This window comes from Maylandia zebra, linkage group LG11 (genome assembly GCF_041146795.1).
Source record: "Maylandia zebra isolate NMK-2024a linkage group LG11, Mzebra_GT3a, whole genome shotgun sequence".
Taxonomy (NCBI): Eukaryota; Metazoa; Chordata; class Actinopteri; order Cichliformes; family Cichlidae; genus Maylandia; species Maylandia zebra.
The window spans coordinates 22,854,199-22,878,275 of NC_135177.1; the positions used below are offsets into that span (position 1 = coordinate 22,854,199).

General features: G+C 43.4%; 1 protein-coding gene across 1 annotated transcript; it reads left to right on the forward strand.

Annotated features, from left to right (window-relative positions):
* Positions 1-1,343: 1,343 nt before the first annotated feature.
* Positions 1,344-20,417, forward strand: LOC101487210 (uncharacterized). The gene is made up of 9 exons (XM_004541207.3): positions 1,344-3,552; positions 12,055-12,261; positions 12,566-12,779; positions 12,995-13,156; positions 14,009-14,227; positions 15,295-15,441; positions 15,564-15,804; positions 15,963-16,127; positions 16,487-20,417. Exons 1-9 carry the CDS (start codon positions 2,858-2,860, stop codon positions 18,928-18,930), a joined length of 4,494 nt encoding a protein of 1,497 aa, XP_004541264.3. The 5' UTR covers positions 1,344-2,857; the 3' UTR covers positions 18,931-20,417.
* Positions 20,418-24,077: the final 3,660 nt, after the last annotated feature.

Below are 24,077 nucleotides of genomic sequence, written 5' to 3' on the forward strand. Positions count from 1 at the left end.
TCTGTTCTCTGTCAAGCTGATCCCACGCTGGTTTAATTAATGGTGAGGTCCGGGGTCTGGGGAGGCCGATCCACAACTGATGTCATGTGTGCTTTTACTACATTGGCAGTGTGTTTGGGATCATTGTCATGCCAAATATTGAAGCCGCTTCCAATCAGACTCTTTCCAGATGTTATTGAATGGTGGATCAATATGTGATGGTACTTTTCTCCATCTATAATTCCATCAGTTTTGATAATGGTGGTGATGATCAGAACCAAATATTGAAATTGTGATTCATCAATTCCATTCATCAATTCAATACCTGCTGACATTAATTTTCGGTCCACTTCTTGTGTAATTTGACACACCACAGCCTTTCTCCCTGTTTCCCTTCAATAAGAATGGCTTCTTGACACCCACCCTTGCACTGAGAGCTTTTCTGATGAGACTTCAGTGAACAGCAGATGGATTGACTGAAGGCCTAGCAGATTGGGACGTTGCTGGATTTTCCCCCCTGTTTCTTAAGGACATGGCTTTCAGATACTATTCATCTGCTGTACAGAGTATTTAGCCTCCCACTCGTTAATCCAAGAATAAAAATAGCCATCACAGCAATTGTAAATGAACATAATAGGTGCCCTTTTTATACTAAGTAGTAAATAGCTGTCAAATGTAATTTTTCCCTCAAAAATGTTGTAGTTTTAGATGTTTACATAAGTACTTCACAGCTGTTCTTAAGCTGAACATACTTTTCCCTGCTGAGTGTAATTTGGATGTAGATGTGTTCACAATTCGTAACAACACATAAAAAATAAACTACTCTGTTACATTTAAAATCCCTGCATTCACAATATTTCTTGACCTTAGAATACTGACAGATCGACTATAAAGTCTCTTACTTAAGAAGGATAACCAATAAACAGCTGACGAATAAAAGTAAATCTTGCTGTGAAAAATGTAGTCGAGTACTTAAATACATTTAAAATACTTAAAGGGGGGAAAAGTATATTACAGTAAACTACCCTGTGATCTATTTCATGATGTATCAGCCTTCATATCTCTCTAGACGAACTCAAGCTCTGGAGTTTAACTGCAGATTGAATTTATATTTATTATTTCATTTCTAAAAGGTGTATCTGCTTCACGTTGTTTGGATCACAGCGTTCTTTGAGGACTTCATTCATTTTTCTTTTATTTCCTTCATAAGTCCTCCCCATTGTTGGTACAAAAAAGGCTTGCCCCTTTTTGCTATTTAAATAAAGTTTCATCATCCCTCTTTCCATCACGCGCTCCCTCGCCGCATTGGTGAGAAGGGATGACGCGCATCCTGTACCTGCGAGGGATGCGTGCGTCTTGCGCCGGTTGGGCATGCGGCCTTGGGGGAAGGATGATGGGGATGCGGATGCCATGGCAACAAGCTGATTAGATTCCGACTATTATATGGACATTTATTTATTTAATATTTCATTTGCACGCGCTGGCGGCGCGCTTCTGCGGACGTGTCAGACCGACCTCTGAGTGTTGAGTCAGAAAAGGAAGTAAATTGAGCCGTAAACTGGACTCCATCTGCTCTGCACAATTTCCTGAGGACCAAGGATCAACAAGTTGCTTTTTTTTTTTTTTTTTTTTTTAAGGAAGGTTTGAAATTCATGGGAGCGCACAGTTTTACCTCGGAGCAGCTTTCTTCATTTAAATGTAGAGTCTGTAATCTGCCGTTGGTGCCATAAGAGGGGAAGGGACGCCGCCGTATCCCTGTAGACTGTGTCATTGAAAAGTGAAGTGAAGTGCATGGCAGCGCCTGCATGTGAGGAAACATGGAATGTGGTGCGTCAGGCTGTGAGAACCTCATCAAGTTAATTGCGGTATCAGGTTTTTTTTTATATATATAAAATAGCTTTTTTTGTAAAGGAGGAAATCTGTCTGTGTGTCTGACTGCGCTTCAGTCGCGGGTAGATGGGTTTTCCGTCATGGTGAAGGTGTTTTTTCCCGCACGGATACTGAAAATGACAACGTGTGGCGGACTCAGTGAAAACATGGGCTAGACCTGGGGTATTCTGACTTCCTTCCCAGCCGTATTTGTTCCCGTTTTTCCTATGTGCATGTGCCTGGTTGCTGGTCGAGTGCGTGTCCTCGACAGTGAATCAGTGCGTCTCGGAATGAGCGCTCGTTTGTGCCTTTTTTCGTGCGTCCTTTCTGTCCGTTAACAACCCATCCCTCCTAACAGAGTATCGAGTGTCCTTGTCTTTCATCCTCGGATGAATGTTCCCCAGTCTGACACCTTAGCGCCCAAAACATCTCTTACATAATGATATATGATGAAAGGGGCAAAGACTGGGAAGGCAGCCTGGACATATAGGCTACACGGACAGGACACGGACGGCCAATGAGCGTCGAGCGCTCTTATCTACAATAGACCGGGAATCCGGTGCCAATATGACCGGTGTCGGAGCGTTAAGGGCGACTGTGGAGCGGAGAGGGAGGGCCTCGGGCGGAGAGCAGCGTTTCAAGGACGAGGAAGGAGGACTGGCAGAGAAACATCTGTAAGGACAAACAAGACTCTTTAAGAAAAGAGGAAAAGTGAAGCTGCAGGCGTCACAGTGATAGGGGGGGATATTTTTGTCTGGATGGGGCTTTTTCCAAGGGCACTGAGGTAAGAATGGCCACATCCGCGGAAAGAGGGCGGAAGACTCCGGGAGAATGACTGGAGACACGCTGCACTTTTCTGTCGCTTCTTCAATTTAACATTCAGAGCCTCATTGACTTTCTCATCTATGTAACCTAGACAGGTCGACAGTACTGAATAGTTATTCTGAGGGGTGGGGGTCACAGGTTATATTGATCCTCCTCTCACACTCCTCCCCTTCCCTGAGTTGGGATGGATGGGGTGGCTGGAGGTGTGGGTACCCCTAGTAGCGCCGGGGGGTCCGGGGGTGACAGCCTGCCCAGGCGTAATGGAGGGGACTCGAAGAGGCGCAGTAAGGGCAGTTTGCCCTCTCCCGGCTACAGGCTGTCCCAGGCCTCGCTGGAGGGAGAAAGGGGCTCCTTTGGGGCAGATAGCACATCCTCAGGTGGACGCGGGCGTCGCCTCTCCATCATGAGCGCCTCCACCAGGGACGGCCTGCCCTTCCGTACAGCAGGCACTCCAACTACCCCGATTCCCTTGCCGCCTCCTCCGTCCTCCTCTTCTGGCACAGCCCATCCTCCTCCGCGATCAGTAGGCTTCGCCTCCCGTGCAGCCCTGGCCTCTACGTCCTCCACTGGGACCGGAGTCATGGTGGTGGCCACCGGTGCAGAGACCACCACAACCACAGCATGCAACACCAATGCAGCAGGAACCCCTGAGATGATGGGTCAGTCTAGCCTGGGTGGGTTTGGCATGGGATTGGACGGGGAAGACTACAGCAACTCCAACCAGAGCACCTTCATCCAGAGACAGTTTGGAGCCATGCTTCAGCCTGGGGTCAACAAGTTCAGTCTGCGCATGTTTGGATCGCACAAAGCTGTGGAACAGGAGCAGGAAAGACTGAAATCAGCAGGAGCGTGGATCATCCACCCCTACAGTGACTTCAGGTATGGAGCCCTCCCACACACACACACACACACACACACACACACACACACACACACACACACACACACACACACCCCTCCACAGCAGCTGGTCACTCTGATGTTGGTTTGTGAATTAAATGCCACTTGTAGCATTTTCAATACAGATTATGTTTTTTTCTGAGAAATGTGGATCAAAGCAAGTTGAATTCATGCTCATTTTTACAGAGCACACTTGAAGTATAATGATGGACAATTAACTAGAGAGAGAAAGAGAGAGGAAAAGGAAAACAGATCATGCATTAAGCAACCTCTTCACTTGTTAACAGGGGAAATGGGGAGGAGGACAACTGGGAAAGGAGAAAGAAATGCAGGAGGCTAAATATATATTCCCAGGGCACGGCAGTAGTGCATAGTAAATTACGTCAGGGTTAGAGGAGAAGATGAAGCTTAAAGTGGGGTTGTACAACAAAGACACAGCTACAGGTGCTCATGGAAAGAGCAGCGATCAGGGGCTAAGGTCTCCAAGATAGACAGAACGCTACAATGGCTGGTCTCCATTTCTAAGAGGAATATTTTATTATAGTAGCCTGTTGTTTCCTGGAAATAATCTTTCACAGATATAGACAAAAGGTACACGTCCCTTTCCAAGTAACTTAGGTAAAAAGTTCAGTATGTTTTCATGTAAAGGTGGCTTAACCAAGCACAGCGCTCCCTGTTGGTGGCGGATTAGGATTTTTCTGCCACCTGAGCTGAATAGTTAGTACAGGAATGGGTAAGCCGGGTTTGGTTACTCATTCCTAACGGGTTGTGAAAGATAAGTGCCCCTCCCTGAAACTGCTGGAGGTTTCTTCCTGTTAAAAGGGAGATTTCCTTCCCATTGTCTCCAAGTGCTTGCTCATAGGGGGTCGTCCGATTGTTGGGGATTTCTCTGTATTATTGTAGGGTCTTTACTTTACAATAGTGTTGTGATTTATACATCTCTCTCTCTCTCTCTCTCTCTCTCTCTCTCTCTCTCTCTCTCTCTCTCTCTCTCTCTCTCTCTCTCGCTCGCTCGCTCATATTGCACATGTTAAATATGCGTTATTATTTATGAGTTAATAGGCCAGGTATTCACAGAAAATCGCTCTCCATAATTGCATGTGCCTAAGATGTGCAGATGGACAGCAAAGGGAGAGGCAGCATTCATAATCTCCAGACAGACTGCAGCAACAATGGATGACTTGATCCCCAAGGCTCCTGGCCCACTTTTGTCTCATCAACCACACACAGGCACACACTGACTGTGTCATTTTGTATTGTCTGTCAATGTAATGATCGCTCACACGTGCTTCTTATGGGGCTGCTCGCAGGTAATGTGATGTAGGTAGTCAGCGAGGAAGGCGAGGCAGGATCGACAAAGAGTGTTGTGAATGAGTTTGTGTTTCATTGAATCTCAGCCTTTCCTGCATTAATTGATGTTCAACCAAGACATCTGATGAGTTAAATAGTCCTAATTAGCCCGTTGCAGAATTGCAATTGAATTTTAGTCAATTATGTATGGCATTCTAAATTATGCAAGTTGAGTATGCATTATGCATTATTCAGTCATCTAACTTTTCCGTTAAGTACCTGAAGAGGAACTTTGCAAGGCCGAGGCGCGAGAGACAAGAAGACAGATTACCTTCAGAGCTGCTTTATGTGTTTTGGCCCTTGCAGCCACTAGAATGTGTGGCAGCGCTTGTGCTCGTACATTTGGTCTGTCTTTACTGAGTCTGCCGATAAGCTCCCACACCTTTCACCTCATTAAGAAAAGATGTGTTGTTGCTGCACCTATAAGAATACATAATGAGGGGCAGAAGAGGTGAAGAAAATACACATTGTGGCATGAGAAGCATACAAAGTGAGAGATGAAGGGTGAGGAGAGTTAGAAATAGAAGCAGAGTGAATTCATGTTGAATCAGTGATGCTGCTGATACATGTAGAGTTGTCCTTGTTTGTCTGTATGTGCCGGACTGGATGATGGGTGGAAACTTGCAAGGAGCTGACATCTGGCCAACCGCAAGCAGGGAACCAATCACAGGCAACACAGGAGACACTTGGCCTCAATTACAGTAGATTTGGTTTTTTGGTATGACAACAGCTGAGCAGGTAGATACAGGTCGGTTACCCTCCACCACCTGTTCGTGTTCAAAATGGAATACTGATGAGGTTACAGAGAGCAGCTTTGATTGCATTTGCAATTCCTGTGTGTGTATAAGCATGTGTGAGTGCAGTTCACAAGTGCACACTATATGCATTTATACCCAAATGAACCGCACAGTGCACAGCTCGCGGTGTTTCACCAGGTGGAAAATCAGAAACCAGGTCGTGTCAGGTATTTATTCTGAGTTTTAGTTTGGCTGTCACATCTTCTTGTCTGTTTGGGTCTTCCCTTCTTCATTCAGGTTTGAATCAGCTGTCACATCCCCATGGAAACAGTAGGCTGTAGTACATAGAAGCAGAGTAATGTGCAGTGTACATGGACAGTGTCACCTAGTATTTTACTCAGCAAACTAAAACAATGCATATGATCCACATTTTAATCTGTGAAACCTGTATGATAGATACAAGATTGCAAGAATAAATAGATTTTCTTAAGTTAAAGATGAGAAATACATAATTCCCTGAAGGGTAATGTACTATATTGAGCAGTAGGAGTAAGTACTCAGTAAGTACTTAAACAAAAGCAAGTCCATTGGAAGAAAAGGCCAAACATTTTATCTTTTAAATCCCGTTTAAAAACTCACTTATTCAACATAGTTTTTCCATCTAGTTACTGTCCCTTTTTTATATTTGGTTCAATTTTTATTTATGTACTTTATCTTTTAGCTATATCTGTTCTTAGTAACTTTGTTCTTATATTCTTTCTATTGCCATATAATTAGTGCCCTCAACCTGATGACATATGTGGTACTTTGTTAATAGTCTTTTATTTAATCATGTCTTAATTTTCCTGTTTTTATTGTAAAGCACTTTGGTGTACCGCTGGTCTTTTAAACGTGCTATACAAATAAAGTTGTATTGTATTGTATTGTAACATAAATTTTACTCTTTCATTGCATGAAAGGAATAAGAAAAAAGAAACTGACTTGATGTAAGAGGAATATTTCTTCAGGTGAATTGCTAACAAGTCACCATCTAACATTTCAGATTGTGAGCTGTTAGCTGGTACTGTACAGACATTTAAAAACAAGGAAATAAACAAATAATAAAATAGATTAGATTAGATAGCTCAAGGAGCAAATGCACATTAAAATATATTCAAGTACCTCAAAATACTAGAGGTCAGAGGACAATGGCCAGCCTGGTTTGAGCTGATAGGAAGGCAACAGTAACTCAAATAACCACTTGTTACAAGCAAGATATGCAAACAAGCATCTCTGAATGCACAGCATGTTGAACCTTGAAGCAGATGGACTACAGCAGATCAGGAACACACTGGGTGCCACTCCTGTCAGCTAAGAACAGGAAACTCAGACTGTACATCAGAAGGTTGTAAAAATGTTTTCTGGTCTGATGAGTCTCAATTTCTGCTCAGACATTCAGATTGTAGGGCCAGAATTTGGCATAAACAACATGAAAACATGGATCCATCTTGCCTTGTATGGTCCAGGATGGTGGTGGTGTGATAGTTGTGGCACAGTTTGAGTCGCGTTGTACCAGCTGAGCATCATTTAAGCACTCCTTAGTTTTGTTCGTGACCATGCCCAACCCTTTATGATCACATTGTACTCATCTCCTTCCAGCAGGATAATGCGCAGTACCACAAAGTTGAAATCACTTCAAACTGCTTTCTTATAAATGAAGATTAGTTCACTGTACTTAAATGTCCTCCACAGTCACCAGATTCCATTTCCAATACAAGCACCTTCAGGATGTGGTGGAACAGGAGATTTATTCATGAATGTTCAGCCAACAAATCTGCAGCATGTGTGATGCTGTCATGCCAACATGGAGCAAAATCGCTGAGGAATGTTTCCAGCACCCTGTTAAATCTATGCTTCAAAGAATTAAAGCAGTTCTGGAGGCAAAATGGGGTCCAATCTAATACTAGGAAGGTGTACCTAATAAATTGTACACTGTATATGTACTAGCATTTTCCACCTATAATACAGCGCTGACACAAACAATATTTTCCATAATCTGTAAATTAGATGTGGAAATCAGAGCATAATCTTCAATATGATAAAATCACAATATGTTGCCTACAATAACAGTAATGTCACAATATATTTATGCTGTGATACTCTATATATCATGTGGTAACACAATCATCTATGACACATAGCAATATTTTAATAGGAAGAAAATCTCAGCGGGTAAAATATTGGAATTATATATGAATTCACTCAGCCATGGTGTTTGTGTGTTTTATCACTATAACTTAATTTCAGTAACCTGTCAGAGTTAATTAGCTGTCTGATTTGTTCCCCACCCCCGCTCCCCGTGACTTTCTTCTTTGCTGCAAATTCTGTGTCACCACAAGGAGTCATGAGCTAGTGACTGTAGTAAGTTAAATTTACTGAGGAGTCACTTTCAGAGAGCCTACATATTTTAATTTAAATATAGATATAATATTGATGTAGATGTCAACAAGTGCATCGCAAGAGGAGGAACAATCATTTTACCGTGTCCGTGGAATGTTTTTCCAAGCAGTTAATCAATAATCAGTGGTTGGATAATCAATTAGTCACTGGTTGAGGATTATTTTATGCTGATCAGTTAGTCACTTCAGTAGAGACATTATTAAGTATCTAATATGGTTAAAATGGCAAAAGCAAAGTCCACACGTCAATGTTAAATTAATTGTTTTAAAAGTAACCTCTCTAAGGTTTTCCATGGGAGCCTCGTTAGGTACAGGATTATGGTTCATATTGTTTACGGGGTCCTGACAGGCATAATGTAATTTACAGACATGTTCCCACAGTCAGAGTTAACAAGGCAAGTTCTCCAAGTCAGGAGTAAATCGCCTTCACTGCTACGACAACTGCAAGAGCGACCATGTTGCTGTAAATAATCCCCGCGTGTTTGTTGCCAGTGATTATGAAGCAATACATCTGTCAGTGTAAGTGACAAAGTCAGACAGAAGAGTGTGTGGGGCCGAGCGATGACTCATGCATGCTTAATATTCATCAGTCTAGTGGTAGCATCACACCATGAAGTTCTGTTACTAAATTGGTGCTCCATAGCAATCGACCGCAGAGCTTGAGTGTACTTTGTCTAAAAAAAGAGACACTGTGTGTGTAAATGAGCGAGACGGAGACAGCGTGAGGATGCAAGAATAAGCAAGTCATTGATAACGCGTTGGCTAAAGGGCTTAGCAGAAACGAGAGAGAGAGATGACACGAATCATCTCCCGATGATTGGATCGGCTCTTCTGTCATACTTTAATCACTTTCAGCATCCAAATGACATGAGTGATCGCCTGATTTTTTTTCCGAGACGGCTACATCACGGAGTCCTCCAGCATGACATTCAGATTGATGAGGCCTCCCAAGGTTACTGATCGTTTGCCTCCCTCTGTTCTTCACTGTCTTCCTCCTTTTCTCAAATCACTTCTTCTTTTTTTTATTAGTATGAAGCACAGGTGCTTTATCTTGCCAAAGCAAAGGATGAAGCTGTCTTGAGGGAAACATTCATATCTACTACAGCCTGACTTATATTACCAGGAGGACTGCACTTGTTATTGTCCTGGCTCACGGATGTGAATAAGCACAGATTATTTAAAAAACAAAAACACACACTTTCTGCTCTCAAACATGTACAAACACCTGTTTGAACACATTTGTAGCTTTATGAAAGTTTTTAAAATCTTACAGAAATCTTAGTAGAAATGTGAATTTTAAAAGGTCGGGGTGGTTATCAGGTAGGAGAGAGCTGGCCAGTTGCATTTTAAGAAGTGCCCTTCAGTTTGCAAGTTGGAGAACTGAATATTACAAGTTGGGCCCTGCTTTTCACAGAGAAGCCTCTCCTGCTTTCACTGAAGTTTTATCAGAATGGTGGCAAATTTCTTGCAGTAACGTCTCCCGTAGGCACTTGCATCTGCCCCTCCAACTTTGGGACCACCAATGTTGTATAACTGTGCCAGTAGCAGCTTTCTTTTTTTAATCTGGTGGAAATGCATTTAACAAGTTTTAGAAAATCCAATGGCACCAAGTCGGTGGGAAGGCTTTAAGAACGTGATACCCATCTTGCCCTCAGGTGCTTCAACTTTGACCAATCTTGTTTTGATGTGTCTCTTTGAACTTATGGAAATGTAAGATTGAATCAGAGTTGTGCCCCTTTGAATCTGATTTTTCAGGATTATATGTTTAGGATGGGAATGTAAAAATGGACGGATGCTTGGCTCTGCCTTTTGCAATGTGGAGGAACACAAGAGGAAGACATGGCGCCCTGATTCAGCCAAACAACATTTTTAAATGAATATGCAGGAAACGTAGCATTATCCACATCAAGTGCAGGATACAGTCTTTTTCTTTTTTTTTTAACAGTAGGAATTTTGACTCATCACAGCAGAAGAAGCATGCTCTAGGCTCTCTCTCATCTTCCTGTACACAAATCACATATAACATTATGACCACCTGGATAATATTGTGTTGGTCCCCTTTTTGCAGCCAGAGAAGCCCAGACCCATCCTAGCAGAACACTGCCTCTGCTGGACTTCTTCCCATAGTACTTCCTAATGCCATATATTAAAGCACATGCACCATGTAAAAGAAGACGTCATTCATCAGAAGAGGCCTCCTTCTTCCATTGCTGTGTTCCAGTTCTGATGCTGTCATGCCCATTGTTGGCTCTTTCAGTGGTGGATCGGAGTCAGCACGGACACCCTGACCCTGGTCTGTGGCTATTCAGCCCTATACCCAACAAATTCTGACATCTTTCTATCAGTCGGCATCAACTTTTCAGCTCGTCTGTTGGATCCAACCACGCTGCCCAGCGTTTACGCCCCTGCATCAGTAAAACTTGGTTCACCACTGCTCCTTCCTTGGACCACTGCATACCAGGAACACCCCATCCATTTTTGTCTCTGTTACGCCCCAGTCTAGGGGTACAGGAACGCAACATAAGTTTGAAAAGATTGCCCCGCCCTGGTCCCCAAAACCATACACAGAGGGAAAACCAATTTCTTAGTGAATGGTGGTTTATTTTTCTACACTGCAAAATGAAGCTCTGGGGTGAACAAAGGCCAAAATAACAAACAAAACAAGCTAATTCAGGAGGAGGTGCTATCTAAAACCCTATGTGAAATCAAAAATCAAACAAAAGACAAGCGCTACACCTAACTCCCTAACTGAGATAAACAGGAGAAAACAGTGCAAGGAAAAACAATAAGGCAGCTCACCCCTTCTGCTCCAGTGCTATTTACAATGAAAACTAATGTACACACTATATACAGAACTGAGAAAGTCACAAAAGTCATGGGTTTTGGAAGTCAGGTCTGCTGCTGCTGTCAGTGGCTGCCCCAGGACAACTGCTGGTGATGGATTTTGAATGCGACCACATGATCAGCAGACCAATCGGCAGCCGTCAGCTCATCCAATCCAGGGCCTGCAAAGACTTAAAGACACAGACAAAGAAACAGCCACCAAAATAGATTATGGCCAGGGCCATAACAGTCTCATCGTTTGGCTCTTGTCAAACTCACTCAAATCCTTACACTTACCCATTTTTCCTGCTTCCAACACATCAATTTTGAGGACAAAATATACACTTGCTCCCTGATATATCCCACCCACTAACAGGTGCCATGATGAAGAGATAATCAGTGTTATTCACTTCACCTGCCGGTGGTCAAAATGTTATGTGTGATTGGTATACTTCACCACACTGTCATTTCACAAAGAGCTTATAAGCAGGTTCACTCTTGAAAAGTGACAAAGTGACACATGCAGATTTCAGTCACAGTGAATACTAATCCTGTTCAGTTTTGAGTATTCTGTTAATGCTCATCATTTGAGCTGCTCACAGGTGACAAAACCGTGGTGTCTCTGTTTGTAAAATCATGTTAATATAGATTTCAGTAATACTGACTTATGCTAAACATACATATAGATGAAGCTTATATTGGTCCCAGTAAAGAAAAAAGAAAGATTTCGCTTACATTAATATTTAATATTTCTGTTTTTGCTTTGCGAGATGCTGCTAAACCTCTTTTACCACAACATGAAAGTCTTTTTTCTGTTTTTGCAAGGTATTTTTAGCATTTGCACTGTATGAGTTATGCCATTTTATCATCTTTTTACTAAAATCTTGCCAATAATTAAAGTGTAATATTTGGGTCATGAGCATGTGAGTCAGCATATTCAACTGGTTAAGATACTGCCAAAGTGTGCAAAGCTGTCTTCAATCCAAACAGCAGCTTGAGATGTTTTTGCCTTTATTTTAAATTCTATTTGTGCTATTTGGCAAACCTTTTAAAACAACAAGACAATATAAGAAAACAAGAAACGAAGATGGAGAGACCAGAGGTAAATAAAGAGTCCATCGTTATCTTTTTAGATTCTACTGGGATCTTTTGATGTTACTGCTGATGATGGGAAACCTAATCGTCCTGCCAGTGGGCATCACGTTCTTTCGAGACGAGAACACTCCTTCATGGATCATCTTTAACGTGGTCTCGGACACTCTCTTCATGGTCGATTTGGTCCTTAACTTCAGGACCGGCATCGTCAAGGAAGACAACACTGAGATATTACTCGACCCGAGGTTAGAAGGAGCATTTATGTGCATGTGTGTGTGTATTGTCTGGAATATCAGTGCAGCAGGACCAATGCCATAAATTTAAATTTGCTCTTCTGGCCATCTGCTGAGTTTGTGTTCAAACAAATTAATGTGTGAGATGTGAAAAGGTGATGTGAGGCCAGTGGCAGAGCTTTGTTCAAATCCCACTATGTTCCTGTTGAATATTTATGAGGAAGGTTTCATGCCAAGCAAATGTTGAACTCTCTTCCACGAGACTAGACTGCCTAATGAGGAATGACACTGGTCTTCCATCTCACTCTAACGTCAGGGCGATTCGCCAGAAATACCTGAAGAGCTGGTTCCTCGTGGACTTTGTGTCATCCATCCCAGTGGATTACATCTTCCTAATGGTGGACAGTCTGGACTCAGAGGTCTACAGGACGGCCAGGGCACTGCGGATAGTCCGCTTCACCAAAATCCTGAGCCTGCTTCGGCTCCTGCGCCTGTCCAGGCTCATCCGCTACATCCACCAGTGGGAGGAGGTGAGAAGCACAAACTCAGATATTTGTGGAAAAGATTTAATATTTAAGGCATGACTCATCAGAAGCCCCTTTTGCATGAAACAACATGCTTGGAGGGCAGAGGCACCCCCGTTTTGGATGTGTTGCTGATCAAGAGGCTTTTAGGGATAAAAAAAATCTAAAACCCCATTTGCTCTCTTTAACCGCACTTATTTTTACATCCTCTTCTTTCTCAGATCTTCCATATGACCTATGACCTTGCCAGTGCTATGGTAAGGATAGTAAATCTAATTGGCATGATGCTGCTGCTGTGCCACTGGGATGGCTGTCTCCAGTTTTTGGTCCCCATGCTGCAGGACTTCCCTCCTGACTGCTGGGTTTCTAAGAACGTGATGGTGGTGAGTCTCTGTGTTATTTTTAATATGTTTCAGTGAACGACTTTATTGTCAGGCCAACAGACGCAGGATGTGACGTTCAGGCTGAGCTGAATGAATCACACAAAACCCTATCTGGATTGTTTGAACAGCGTGCGCAATATTTGTTTGAGATTGAAGCAAACCGCTGCTTCTGAAAAGACTCACTGTTTATCAGATTTGCCATGCTTTGCCCCTTATCTGTGTTAACTGGCTCATGCAGCAACATGTCCAGTTGAAATAAGATTGACTGTAATTAAAAACCTCCGAGAGATCAGGTGTAGGTGTGAATGAGCTCAATCTGTGGAAGGCCTGGGGACCTGCTGGAGATTTTGCATGAAAGCATACAGACTCAGATATTCAACTGACTCATGTCTTGCAGTTGCCCGTGTGATGGTTGCTAAGCAGACTGATGCTGGGATTTTCCCCAGAGAAGGTCCCCTTGTCCAATGGACCATTAACGTCTTAGTATAATTGGACTCATACACAAAAACACACACACACACATAGAGGCGGCTCATTTTATTGTCCCTCTTTAGAACATTTATTTAATAATGCAAGATGACGGCCCTTTTATTGTTTTATATGTAGCGCAGCTGCTCGATTTTATGATTTTGGTCAGCACACTGGCTTTCGGCACTTAAATTGCTCTCCTGCAATATGTTATGATCTCAGCTGTATTTTCTAAAATGGTTTGGCTGAGCCACTCAGAGGGGAAAACACTCCCGTAACCCGACTAAAATAAGAACAGTTCAAGGCTCCAGCGTCTCTGTAATTAACGCTTGAAACTTGTTTTATTCCTCTGTCACCCTTCCTCTCTTCCTCTCCCGCTCACAGAACGACACATGGGGTGTGCAGTACTCCTATGCTCTGTTCAAAGCCATGAGCCACATGTTGTGTATCGGCTACGGTGCCCAGGCTCCCGAGGGGATGACTGACGTGTGGCTCACCATGCTCAGTATGATTGTAGGCGCCACCTGCTATGCCATGTTCATCGGCCACGCCACCGCTCTGATCCAGTCACTAGACTCATCGCGGCGACAGTATCAGGAAAAGGTGAAATATGACGCTTGTTTATGAGTGTCGTATGACTGTGGGTGCTTCTGACTATGTAGATCTACAAGCCATCCAGGTGGGTCCGTTCTAGCCTGCAGCCTTTAGGTTGACTCTCCTTGTTCAGACTTTAAACTTTGTTAAATTTTTTTGTCTGGGGTTTCAATTACTATTATAAGCAGTATGCTGGTTTTAATTAATGCTGAAGTACTTGAATGCTGATGCTAAGATTCACAATTTAAAATGAAACAAAAAAAATACTCCAAATTCTTAAATTTGAGCCCCAAACCAACAAATCTTTGCATGAAGCCAGTGCAAGGGGAAGCATAGATCACTGTGAGAAAAATGTGTGGAAAAAACAAGTTTGTGATTTATGTTGGAAAAAAAAAAAGAGTTTGCTAAAGTTATCACAGTGACCTTTGTTTTACTAGAAATCAAAATAGGCCCTTTTTAGTGTTAATGATTAATACAAACTGTGGGAGGCATGAACTTTTTTAGCTCCTAAAGAGGACCCTGCCAGAAAAAGTCAGATAACCACGGGAGTAGTGTTTTTCAATTTGGGGGTGAACCTAGCAAAGGGGTCAAGAGATAAACTAGAGTTCAAAAAAAGGGGAAAAACATTTCAACATATTTCTAACACCCGGAAGTACGCTCTAGTGAGATAAAGTATTTAAGAAGTTGGTGTCTGAAATCACTGAAGTTCTTCTGCATAATAAATATAGGCATATAATGAATTAGGGTAATTCACATTGTACAGTTAAAAACAATATTATACCCACAGTGTTGAAGAGATCGTAACTTCCCACTGGAGCTGTGAGTCAACATTCGTAGATTTGAAATTATACCTCACAATGGCTGTGCAAAGTGATGATAGTTTACTATCTAACATATATACATCTCAGTGTCTGAGTATCTATTGAGGCACTGACCCACACACAACAACACAAACATATCAAACTGAGGTCACATTTCAAGGTTGATTCTGAGATAAAATTTCTAAAGAATGTATTTCCACAGTCTGCGCGTACTCTTCTCTTAAAGTGAATGTGTTTGTGCCTTCGTTATTGCAGTACAAGCAGGTGGAGCAGTACATGTCGTTCCATAAGCTCCCAGCAGATGTTCGGCAAAAGATCCATGAGTACTACGAGCACCGCTTCCAGGGAAAAATGTTCGATGAAGAGAACATCCTGGGAGAACTTAGTGAGCCGCTAAAAGAGGTGATAAACTCACAAACACCCACACCATCACACATACATGCCCTAGATGCTGTGTTCATGCCTGCAGCAGATCTCTGACTAGCACTCCCTCCTCTCTTTATCCCTTCTTCCTCTTTGCTTAGGAGATAGTCAGCTTTAACTGCCGCAGCCTGGTTGCTAACATGCCGCTGTTCGCCAACGCTGATCCCAACTTTGTGACCGCCGTACTTACCAAGCTCCGCTTTGAAGTGTTTCAGCCATCAGACTTCATCATCCGTGAGGGCACAGTTGGACGTAAGATGTACTTTATCCAGCACGGACGCGTCAGCGTGCTGACCCGTGGCAACAAGGAGACCAAGCTGAGTGATGGGTCTTACTTTGGAGGTGAGGATGTTTTGGTGTCTCGTTAAACAAGAAGGAGAAGGTTTTGGAGGAGCAGAAGCAGAAGATAGCAGTAGTTTTTTCTGTGGTTTGTTTTGCAGAACTACTGTATATACTGCAATTTCCCTGTTATACTGATAAAACTGTCCTCTAATTGTCAGAGATCTGCTTATTGACTCGAGGACGGAGGACAGCCAGTGTCCGAGCAGACACATATTGCCGTTTGTACTCTCTCAGTGTGGACAGCTTCAATGAGGTTCTGGAGGAACACCCGATGATGCGACGTGCCTTTGAAACTGTTGCAGCTGACCGACTGGACCGTATTGGTAACTTGTGGTTTTTGAATTGCTACATACATTTGTTTTTTCAATACTGACAATACCAAATACTTGCAGATATCACAGGCCCTTTGTTAGGATTGTTCAAGCCGCCAAAAGATCAGGAGTCCTCTTTGAATACAAGCTGTAAGAATTAAAAGTAAAAATAATTCAGGATTAGAAATCTTTGTAATGTAAAAAAAACAGGAAAACGCTTGAGGCTAAAACTCCAGCTACGTGACAGCTTTACCTACTTTAAAAGATATCATTCCTTTAGGCATTCCGTTTTGTCAAGCCCAGTATCTCAGGTTACAAAGACATGTTGAAGATTTTATTTCACATTTGCGCTTTCTTTTTCTCCTCTACAGGCAGGAAGAACTCCATGCTCACGCGGAAGTCGTCCCAGGGCGGTTCTCTTGGTGGCAGCATGGGTCGTGGTGGAGGCCGAGGTGGGGGGGGTCTAGGAGGTGGTGGTATGACAGCAGGAGGTCTGGGTTCCTGTGACAGCATGCTGGTGCAGCAGATTGTTAAACACGACAGCATGCCAGCCATGCAGGATGCCATCGCAGCCGCTGCTGCCGCTGGAAGAAGTGGCACGGTGTCTCCTCGGCCACGCCCCGTCATCTGGGCGCCGCTGGTCCATGCTCCGCTGCAGACTGCGGCTGCAACAAGTAATGTAGCCATTGCCCTCATGCACCAACAGCAACAGCAACAGCAGCAGCTTCAGCAGCTGCAGCAGCAGCAGCACGCTCTTGGAGGAGCTTTTTACCTGCCCTCCCCTCTCATCTCCCCCTCTCCCTCCTCCTCTTTCCCTCTTTCTTCTCCTCGTGCTCCTGTGTTGCAGCCCCTTCGCCCCTCTGTGAGCTCTCTCATTGGGATGATGGCGATGGGAGGAATAGGTGGCTTGTCGCCAAGAGGATTTCCTGTCTCCCCCTCAACCATGGGCCCTCCTGGTGGGGTGACATCGCCTCCTGTTGCTAAAACTCCACCCACTTCAGCCTCCTCTGTCCCAACTTCTGTCCAACAAGGAAGGAATCTCCATTACAGCCTCCGACTTCAGGCAGATCATCCCTCAGCGATTTCTGGATCTCTTGGAGCCCCAACAGGAGGAGGAGGAGGACCAGCTGCACCTCCCCACAAAACACCAGCCACCAATCCGCCTGCCTCCAGTGGCCCATCAGATGGCAACACTTTGCTTACAGCTCAGCAAGGGGCAAAAGAGGCTCTGTTACGTCATGGAGGAAACACTTCACAGGGTCTCCCAGCACTGGGTAGACTCACCCAGGAAGCCAGGCTGCTCTCAGCCTCACAGCCCACCCTGCCTCATCGCTCTTGGGCTGCAGTGCAGCCTCACCCTCCTCTCCATCGGAAGGCCTCTGGCGGTAATTTGCTAGCAGCTCCGTTTCTGGCAGGGCAATTAGCCAGGGGAAGCAGTGCAGGCCTGCTGACCTCTAATCCTTCAGTACAGCTGGTGACAAATATGCCATTTAATGCACAAACACAAGCACAGGGCACAGTTCCTGTCCAGCCCACTATAGCACAGACTGTAAAGACACAGTCTGCAGCTCACACTGCCTCTGCTGCCACAGCTGCACACATGCCTTCTACATCGTCTGTGCCAGCATCTTCCTCTCCTCCAAAGCATACCCCGCTGTCCTCTGCCACCCCTTCCCCTGCACCCACTCCTTCATCTCCTACACCTATTCTTTGCCAGACTCCTCGACCGAAACCAATCCCAATGACCCCTTCCCGCTCCTCCTCTCCTCCTCTCTGCTCCACCCCTCCATCGGCAGGAACAAGCCCACTGTCGCTCTCTTCAATTCCTCGTCCCAAACCGATTCCTACACCCTCCTCCCGCTCGTCCTCTCCCTCTCCATCTTCCACACCACCTCCATCCTCTGTTTCTACCCCTGTTCCACTACCTCAGCCTTACGGGACCAGATCCTCACTCACATCCTCTTCTCCCCCTTCCTCTTTGGTTTCATCTTCTCCGCCCCACCCCCAGAGCCCAAGAGCGAAGGCATCCAACACACCACCATCTGCTTCTCCATTGTCGGGTGCCAGCCCTGTCTTGACTCCAGTCCCTTCTCCCACTCAAACAACCCGCACCCGAACATCTACCCCCTCCCAAACGCCTACTCAAGCCAGCACACCGGGTACCCCTACCCAGACCTTCACCCCAACACCTTCCTCATCTCCCATCCCTCTTACATCGGTCCCCTCCCTGAGTAAATGCCACAGTCCAACACCTTGTCTCCAGGCCTCAGTCTCCAGCTCAGCAAGAGTCCCCACTTCAAGCCAGATTCCTAAACAGGTCTCACCTCTCACCCCAACCCAAACTTCAACTCTGTCCCAAACACCTGCTAGCACTAACGCTCCAACTAAAGTAACTTTTTCAGTTCATCCTGTAAAGCAAACATCTCCTGTCCCAACTCCAAGCTCCACTGCCAAAGAAATCACATCCACAGCCTCCTGCTCAACAATTTTATGCTCCACAAAGTCCCCCTCTCTTTCTACCCCCTCCAGCACCACCACCACCACCAGCACCTCTCCTTGTGTTCAGCCGGCCTCTTCTAACCCCCCAAAACAAATACCAAGCACCATGGCTGCCCCTACCCAGTCCTCAAAACTCAATACACGTTCCACCCCTGTCCAGACCACACAAGCATCCACCACTGCACCCACCCAGTCGGCACACGCAGACTCCCCTGCCAAATCCACCTCTCCTAAAGGTGGACAAAAAGACCCTCAGCTGTCACCGGGCAGAAAAGACTCAGAGGGACTACGACACAAACTGCCCGCCAACATGTAAAACATAAAAAAATTTTAAAATTTTAAAAAAGATGAGGAGGAAAACCTCATAAAATGTTGGCCTTTGTGTTGTGGTGGGTGCCTGAATAGCAGAGCCATGGATATGCAGAGTTGTGTCAGAGTTGGCACCAGACAAGCCGTGATCTCACGAGGACAGATACATGTTTGCATTCACTCTAGGATGTGATTGTCTTAGAACATCAGGTGTTCACGTGACTCACAGCCAAGCCATCGATCAAGGATCCAGGAGAAAGACTTTAGGGGTCCTCAGCGGGGTTGATAAGGCGGAGTCTAAAAAAAACATCCAAATGTATACATACATATCTGTGTTAGTGATTGTTGGAGCAAGCTGGGGAGCTGAAGTGGAAATATGCTGCAGTGTATCTACACAATAAAACGGGAAGGAAACAACGTCTGGGAGTCTGGAAAAAAAAATTAAAAGCTAATGAAAAAAAAGCAATACTTGTGACGCATTTTTCTCACTAATTAAACAGGAAATTTCCTTGACAATAATAATGAATGTGGGAAGATATTAATTGTTTTCCTGTTTGAAGGAAAGTCACGATGACAAGATGCAGGCAATAGAGCAGATACTTCCTTGTTTCCAGCTCCAACTCCCTCTTGCCTCCCATTCTTCACCAAAGTGTAATATTTTCTCATCAGAATAATAATAATTATACTGATATAGCGTTTAAAAAGCACTGTAAAGTCAATATTCATATGAATTTGAAAAATTAGGAGCAGTCCACTTGTAGTTTTGTTGTCCCAGGTGCGTGGTGTTTAGTTTTTGAATAATACAAACCTTTTAAATCTACATGTTCGCTTTGACAGCTTCTGTAAATTGTATTTTTTTTCTTCTCTGTGTGTGTGCGTGTGTGCGTGCGTGTGTGTGACACACAATACTGCTCTGCTGTGCATTGTGGTTCACTTGATTTCTTTCTTTCTCCACCCGTCTCCCTGTACTGTAAATACGTGCCTCTCTGTGGGTCTGTTGTGTGCTTCCTCACTCCTCGGTCTCTTTGTCTTTCATCTCGTGTCTGTCTAGCTGCCTTTCATCTGATTTCACAGCTCTGGTCGCTAACTGTTTCTTTGACGCTCACAGACTCACTCCCTTTCTCTCAGTTTGCCCGACACTTTGCTCTCTGCTGCCGTCAGCCTCATGTTCAATTAGCGGTTTCCTTCTTCTGTCGCCCTATGACACTGTTTCAGCACAGTTTCCAGTGATGTTTGATGTTTTCTGTGGGTAGCAACAAGGCATTTCTGTCTTAATCCCTGATACCATGTTGCCTAGACGATATATTTAAGGACCAAATGTTTTATTTTTTATTTATCACAGCTTTAGCTTTTGGAAAGAAAAGACGGCTAATAGTGCTGCCAAACTGATGATCATAAGTGTGACACTGAGGGTGATGATTTTCTGCTTGTGATGATGATGATGCTGACATGATGATGATGATGGTGTATAGCTGGATGTAAGAATAAAGTGGATTTAGGTATCATCTTGTGAGTTGTGAGCTTATTGTGTGTGTGTGTGTGTGTGTGTGTGTGTGTGTGTGTGTGTGTGTGTGTGTGTGTGTGTGTGTGTGTGTGAGTGACATTTGGACCATTTAAGCAGGACTTTTACATTCATAACTAAAAACTGTTATGAACTATAGTTATAGTGGTTCTGCCAGAGGTTTTTTCCTGTTAAAAGGGGGTTCTTCCTTCCCACTGTTGCCAAAGCGTTTACTCATATAAGGATATATGATGGTTTTCTCTGTTTTCTTTGTATTATTGTAGTCTTGATTTGTTTTTGTGATTTGGCACATTAGAAATTAAATTGAACTGAACTGAATTGGGTTTCACAAAAAAGCTTTACACTGTTAAAAGTGAACTCTCCACAGTAATAATTGTTGTTTTGTTGTTTAATCATGCTCAGAGCTGTGACTGAGCAAACACTCCCACGCAAAAAGATTGTCTCACAGATTTTCCATATTTTCTTTTTTTTAACCGAACACTTCAATTATACTTTGCATTGTGGTTTTTTTTTTCATCAAAAAGGTGTAAATGCTGTTGTAAAGCTTTTACCACACTCCCAGAAAGACAGTTTACAGGAAAGCAGCAGCATAATTTGCATAAATCATGGAATTTAAAACTCAAATTGACTTGTAGTTGACTTGTTCTTTGTAACTGTAGATTGAAAATGTCCCACCAATTTAAAAAAAAAAAAAAAAAAAAAGTATTATGTCATTTTCATTAGAAATAGGTTTTGATTCTTAGTACTAAAAAAAAAAAAACTAAAAAAAAAAAACCTCAAGTTATTACTGTTTTATGTGAAATATGAATCATGGTATGTGTTTCAGCCCTACTGAGAAATATGGATTTTTTTGGTAGATCTAGACATGGTCATTCTTTGAAATGCAACAGATACCACATAGAAAAGAAAAACAATAACATAGGCTTGTTTAGGTTTTATCGGACACATCTGACAAGAAAATCCTTGTAGCTAATATGAAGGTAGAATCATATGTGCCGTTTAGTTAGAAAAAACTAACCAGTATTTTGGGGCAAGAAACTCACAAGTTTTTTTTGTTTTGTTTTGTTTTGTTTTTTTCAGATTTTAGTGGCAAATCACAGCGTACCCATCTTCTGCTGGCTGCTTTTTACAGGGTAGTGTGCCATGTCACAAAGTATAGATAATCTCAAACTGGCTTCATGAACACAACAATGACTTCACTGTACTCAAATGGCATCGGCAGTCATCAGATCTCAATCCAGTAGAGCACCTTTGGGATGTGGTGGAATAGCAGATTCACATTATGGACGTCCAGCTGACAAATCTGCAGCAACTGTGTGATGCTATCATGTCTAGATGAACCAAAATCTGTGAAGAATGTTTCCAGCACCTTGTTGAATCCATGCCATGAAGAATTAAAGCAGTTTTGAAGGCAAAAGGCAGTCCAACCCACTGCTAGGAAGGTGTACCTAATAAAGTGGCTGTATAAAACATAAACAATTAAGAAGTGTTTCTTTTTCAGATTGGGATTTGATAACTGCATTTTTCTGTGTAAAACCAACCACAACAGTCAGTAAATTGTAAGTTTTAAATTATCATATTCAAGAAAAGGAAATTAGAAAATACAAACTCGAAACTTGCCTTTAAATTTAACTCGAGCACAGAAAATAAATCAACGACTGCTTCCTATCACTGCCACTAACCAGCATTTTGCTTTACTTTGAATAGATTTACTTGGATGGATTATCCGCACACAGAGTATCACTTGAGATCCGACTTGGACTTGACCTCTGTGACTCAGCCTTGGAGTCATACATGATCTCTGAGGATTTAGGACTGAAGGTTTGGTGACTCAGGTCCAGCTCTGCGCAGTACAACCTCTACCTGTGTGGGATGAATGACTGGTGAAGTGTCTCTCTTCTGCCTCCCACTCTAGCTCTGCTGCTGCTGCCTGCTGCTCATGGATCCCCAACCCTAATCCTGTACCTCTCCGCAGAGGGCAGACACGCTCACTTCCAAGGTTAAGCTTGTGAATGTGGGGACACTTAAATCTCTGCCGCTCTTGAGAGGAACTAAATGAATATCCGCCTTCATGAGGGCGGATTACATTCCCACTGATACACCTGCTAACTTTCTGTCTCTCACATGTGTTTCCCCTCCCCTCTCATTAGAGTCCAAGAGGTTTTCAACAGCACTTCAGCCTCTGAGGGCGTCAGAGAGGGAATTATTTTTCACATCTACAAGCTAAGAGGCATTAAAGTATTGGATTTGCACTTGTTATTATTATTTGCACTGTGTTTAAATAGCCCCTGCAGAATCTCACAAAGCAACATTAATGTTTCAGCAAATGGATGAGTGTCTGACTGTAAATATTTCAGCTTTTTCGCACCTGTGCTGGCATTTTAAATGAGAGGGAGGTGTGAGGCTGGAGGCTGTGGATGGAAACGTGCTTCTAAGCACATTTACACAATTACATAGTGAAGCAGAGCAGGTTTCTGGTTGGAGGCTCTCAGTTCAGCACACTCGGGCCTGCCGGTGGTGAAGTGACCACTAGATGGCGACGACGCTCTAAAAAACAGGTGAGTACAGCGGGGTAGAAAACGAGCATCCCTGCGAGATAATCGCATATGACTAGTATGAATATGTTTCAGTATGTTTCATAGAGTGACAGGTGAGCACAGGACAGCCAGGAGTCTGTGAAGTGAAGAGAAGCTCACAGTGTGGAGTCAGGAGTGTAGCAGAGGTTAATAAAGGCAGACCAGCCTGGATTACCAGCCGTGAATAGAGGCGGGGGGATAAACAGGACTTGTAATTGCTGCTTGGCTCTGAAATAGACTCAGAGGGAAGTCTTCCTGCTGGAAACAAACCAGCCTAACAGGCTATTTTCGAAGGCAACTTTGATTATTTGAATCCTCATTATTATATAAAACACAGTAACAGCAGTCAGCCTACATAGATGGATTGAAAGGCCGTTCTTTCTTATGCTTTAATGTTATCTCCAATATTAAAACAACTTGTCTATATTACTGGCTTTCAGACTCACGCTGCCTTGTCAGACTGCTTTCTCTGAATGTTTCTAGATTTGGTGGTGTACCCAAGGAATTTTTGCACCTCAGTAAAACTCATTTTCAAATGAATTTCTATTAAATCTACCAGGCTGGCATAGAGAGTTTGTAAAGGTTTGTACACCCAAAACATATGGTCAGGTTGTAAAATACCGCACTGTAACCACACCAAAACATTAAAATGTATCAATAAAAACATCCGGTAATCTCACCTGACAGGTTTTTTTTTATGAACACTTTAAATTTTCATTTTTCCCCCTTCTCTTCTCTTTTTTTTTCTTTTCTTTTTTTTTTTTTAAAAATAAAACACTAAAATTCAGAAACTGGGCTTCACGTACTGTAATAAATTTAAAAATAATAGAAAAGTAGAATAAGAATAGAAATTTTTTTTTAAGCAGCAGCTTTTTAAAACGCCTTTTGGGAGGTCCCGATCCTGCGCTTCTGAACTACTGTGCAGCCCTAGGTGGGGAATAAGGTGCATTTATGTAGCGCGTAACGTGTTATTCTGGTAGCACAACCGCAGCACAAGCACAGATTTAAGGTTGGAGGAGAGGGGGGGGGGTATGGGTGGGCTCGCAGAGTTCACCA

Coding starts and splice junctions, on each gene's coding strand:
- LOC101487210 (XM_004541207.3), top strand. CDS start 2,858: ATGGATGGGGTGGCTGGAGGTGTGGGTACCCCTAGTAGCGCCGGGGGG. Junction 14,228..15,294: donor GGCGACAGTATCAGGAAAAG/GTGAAATATGAC, acceptor TCGTTATTGCAG/TACAAGCAGGTGGAGCAGTA. Junction 16,128..16,486: donor TGACCGACTGGACCGTATTG/GTAACTTGTGGT, acceptor TCTCCTCTACAG/GCAGGAAGAACTCCATGCTC.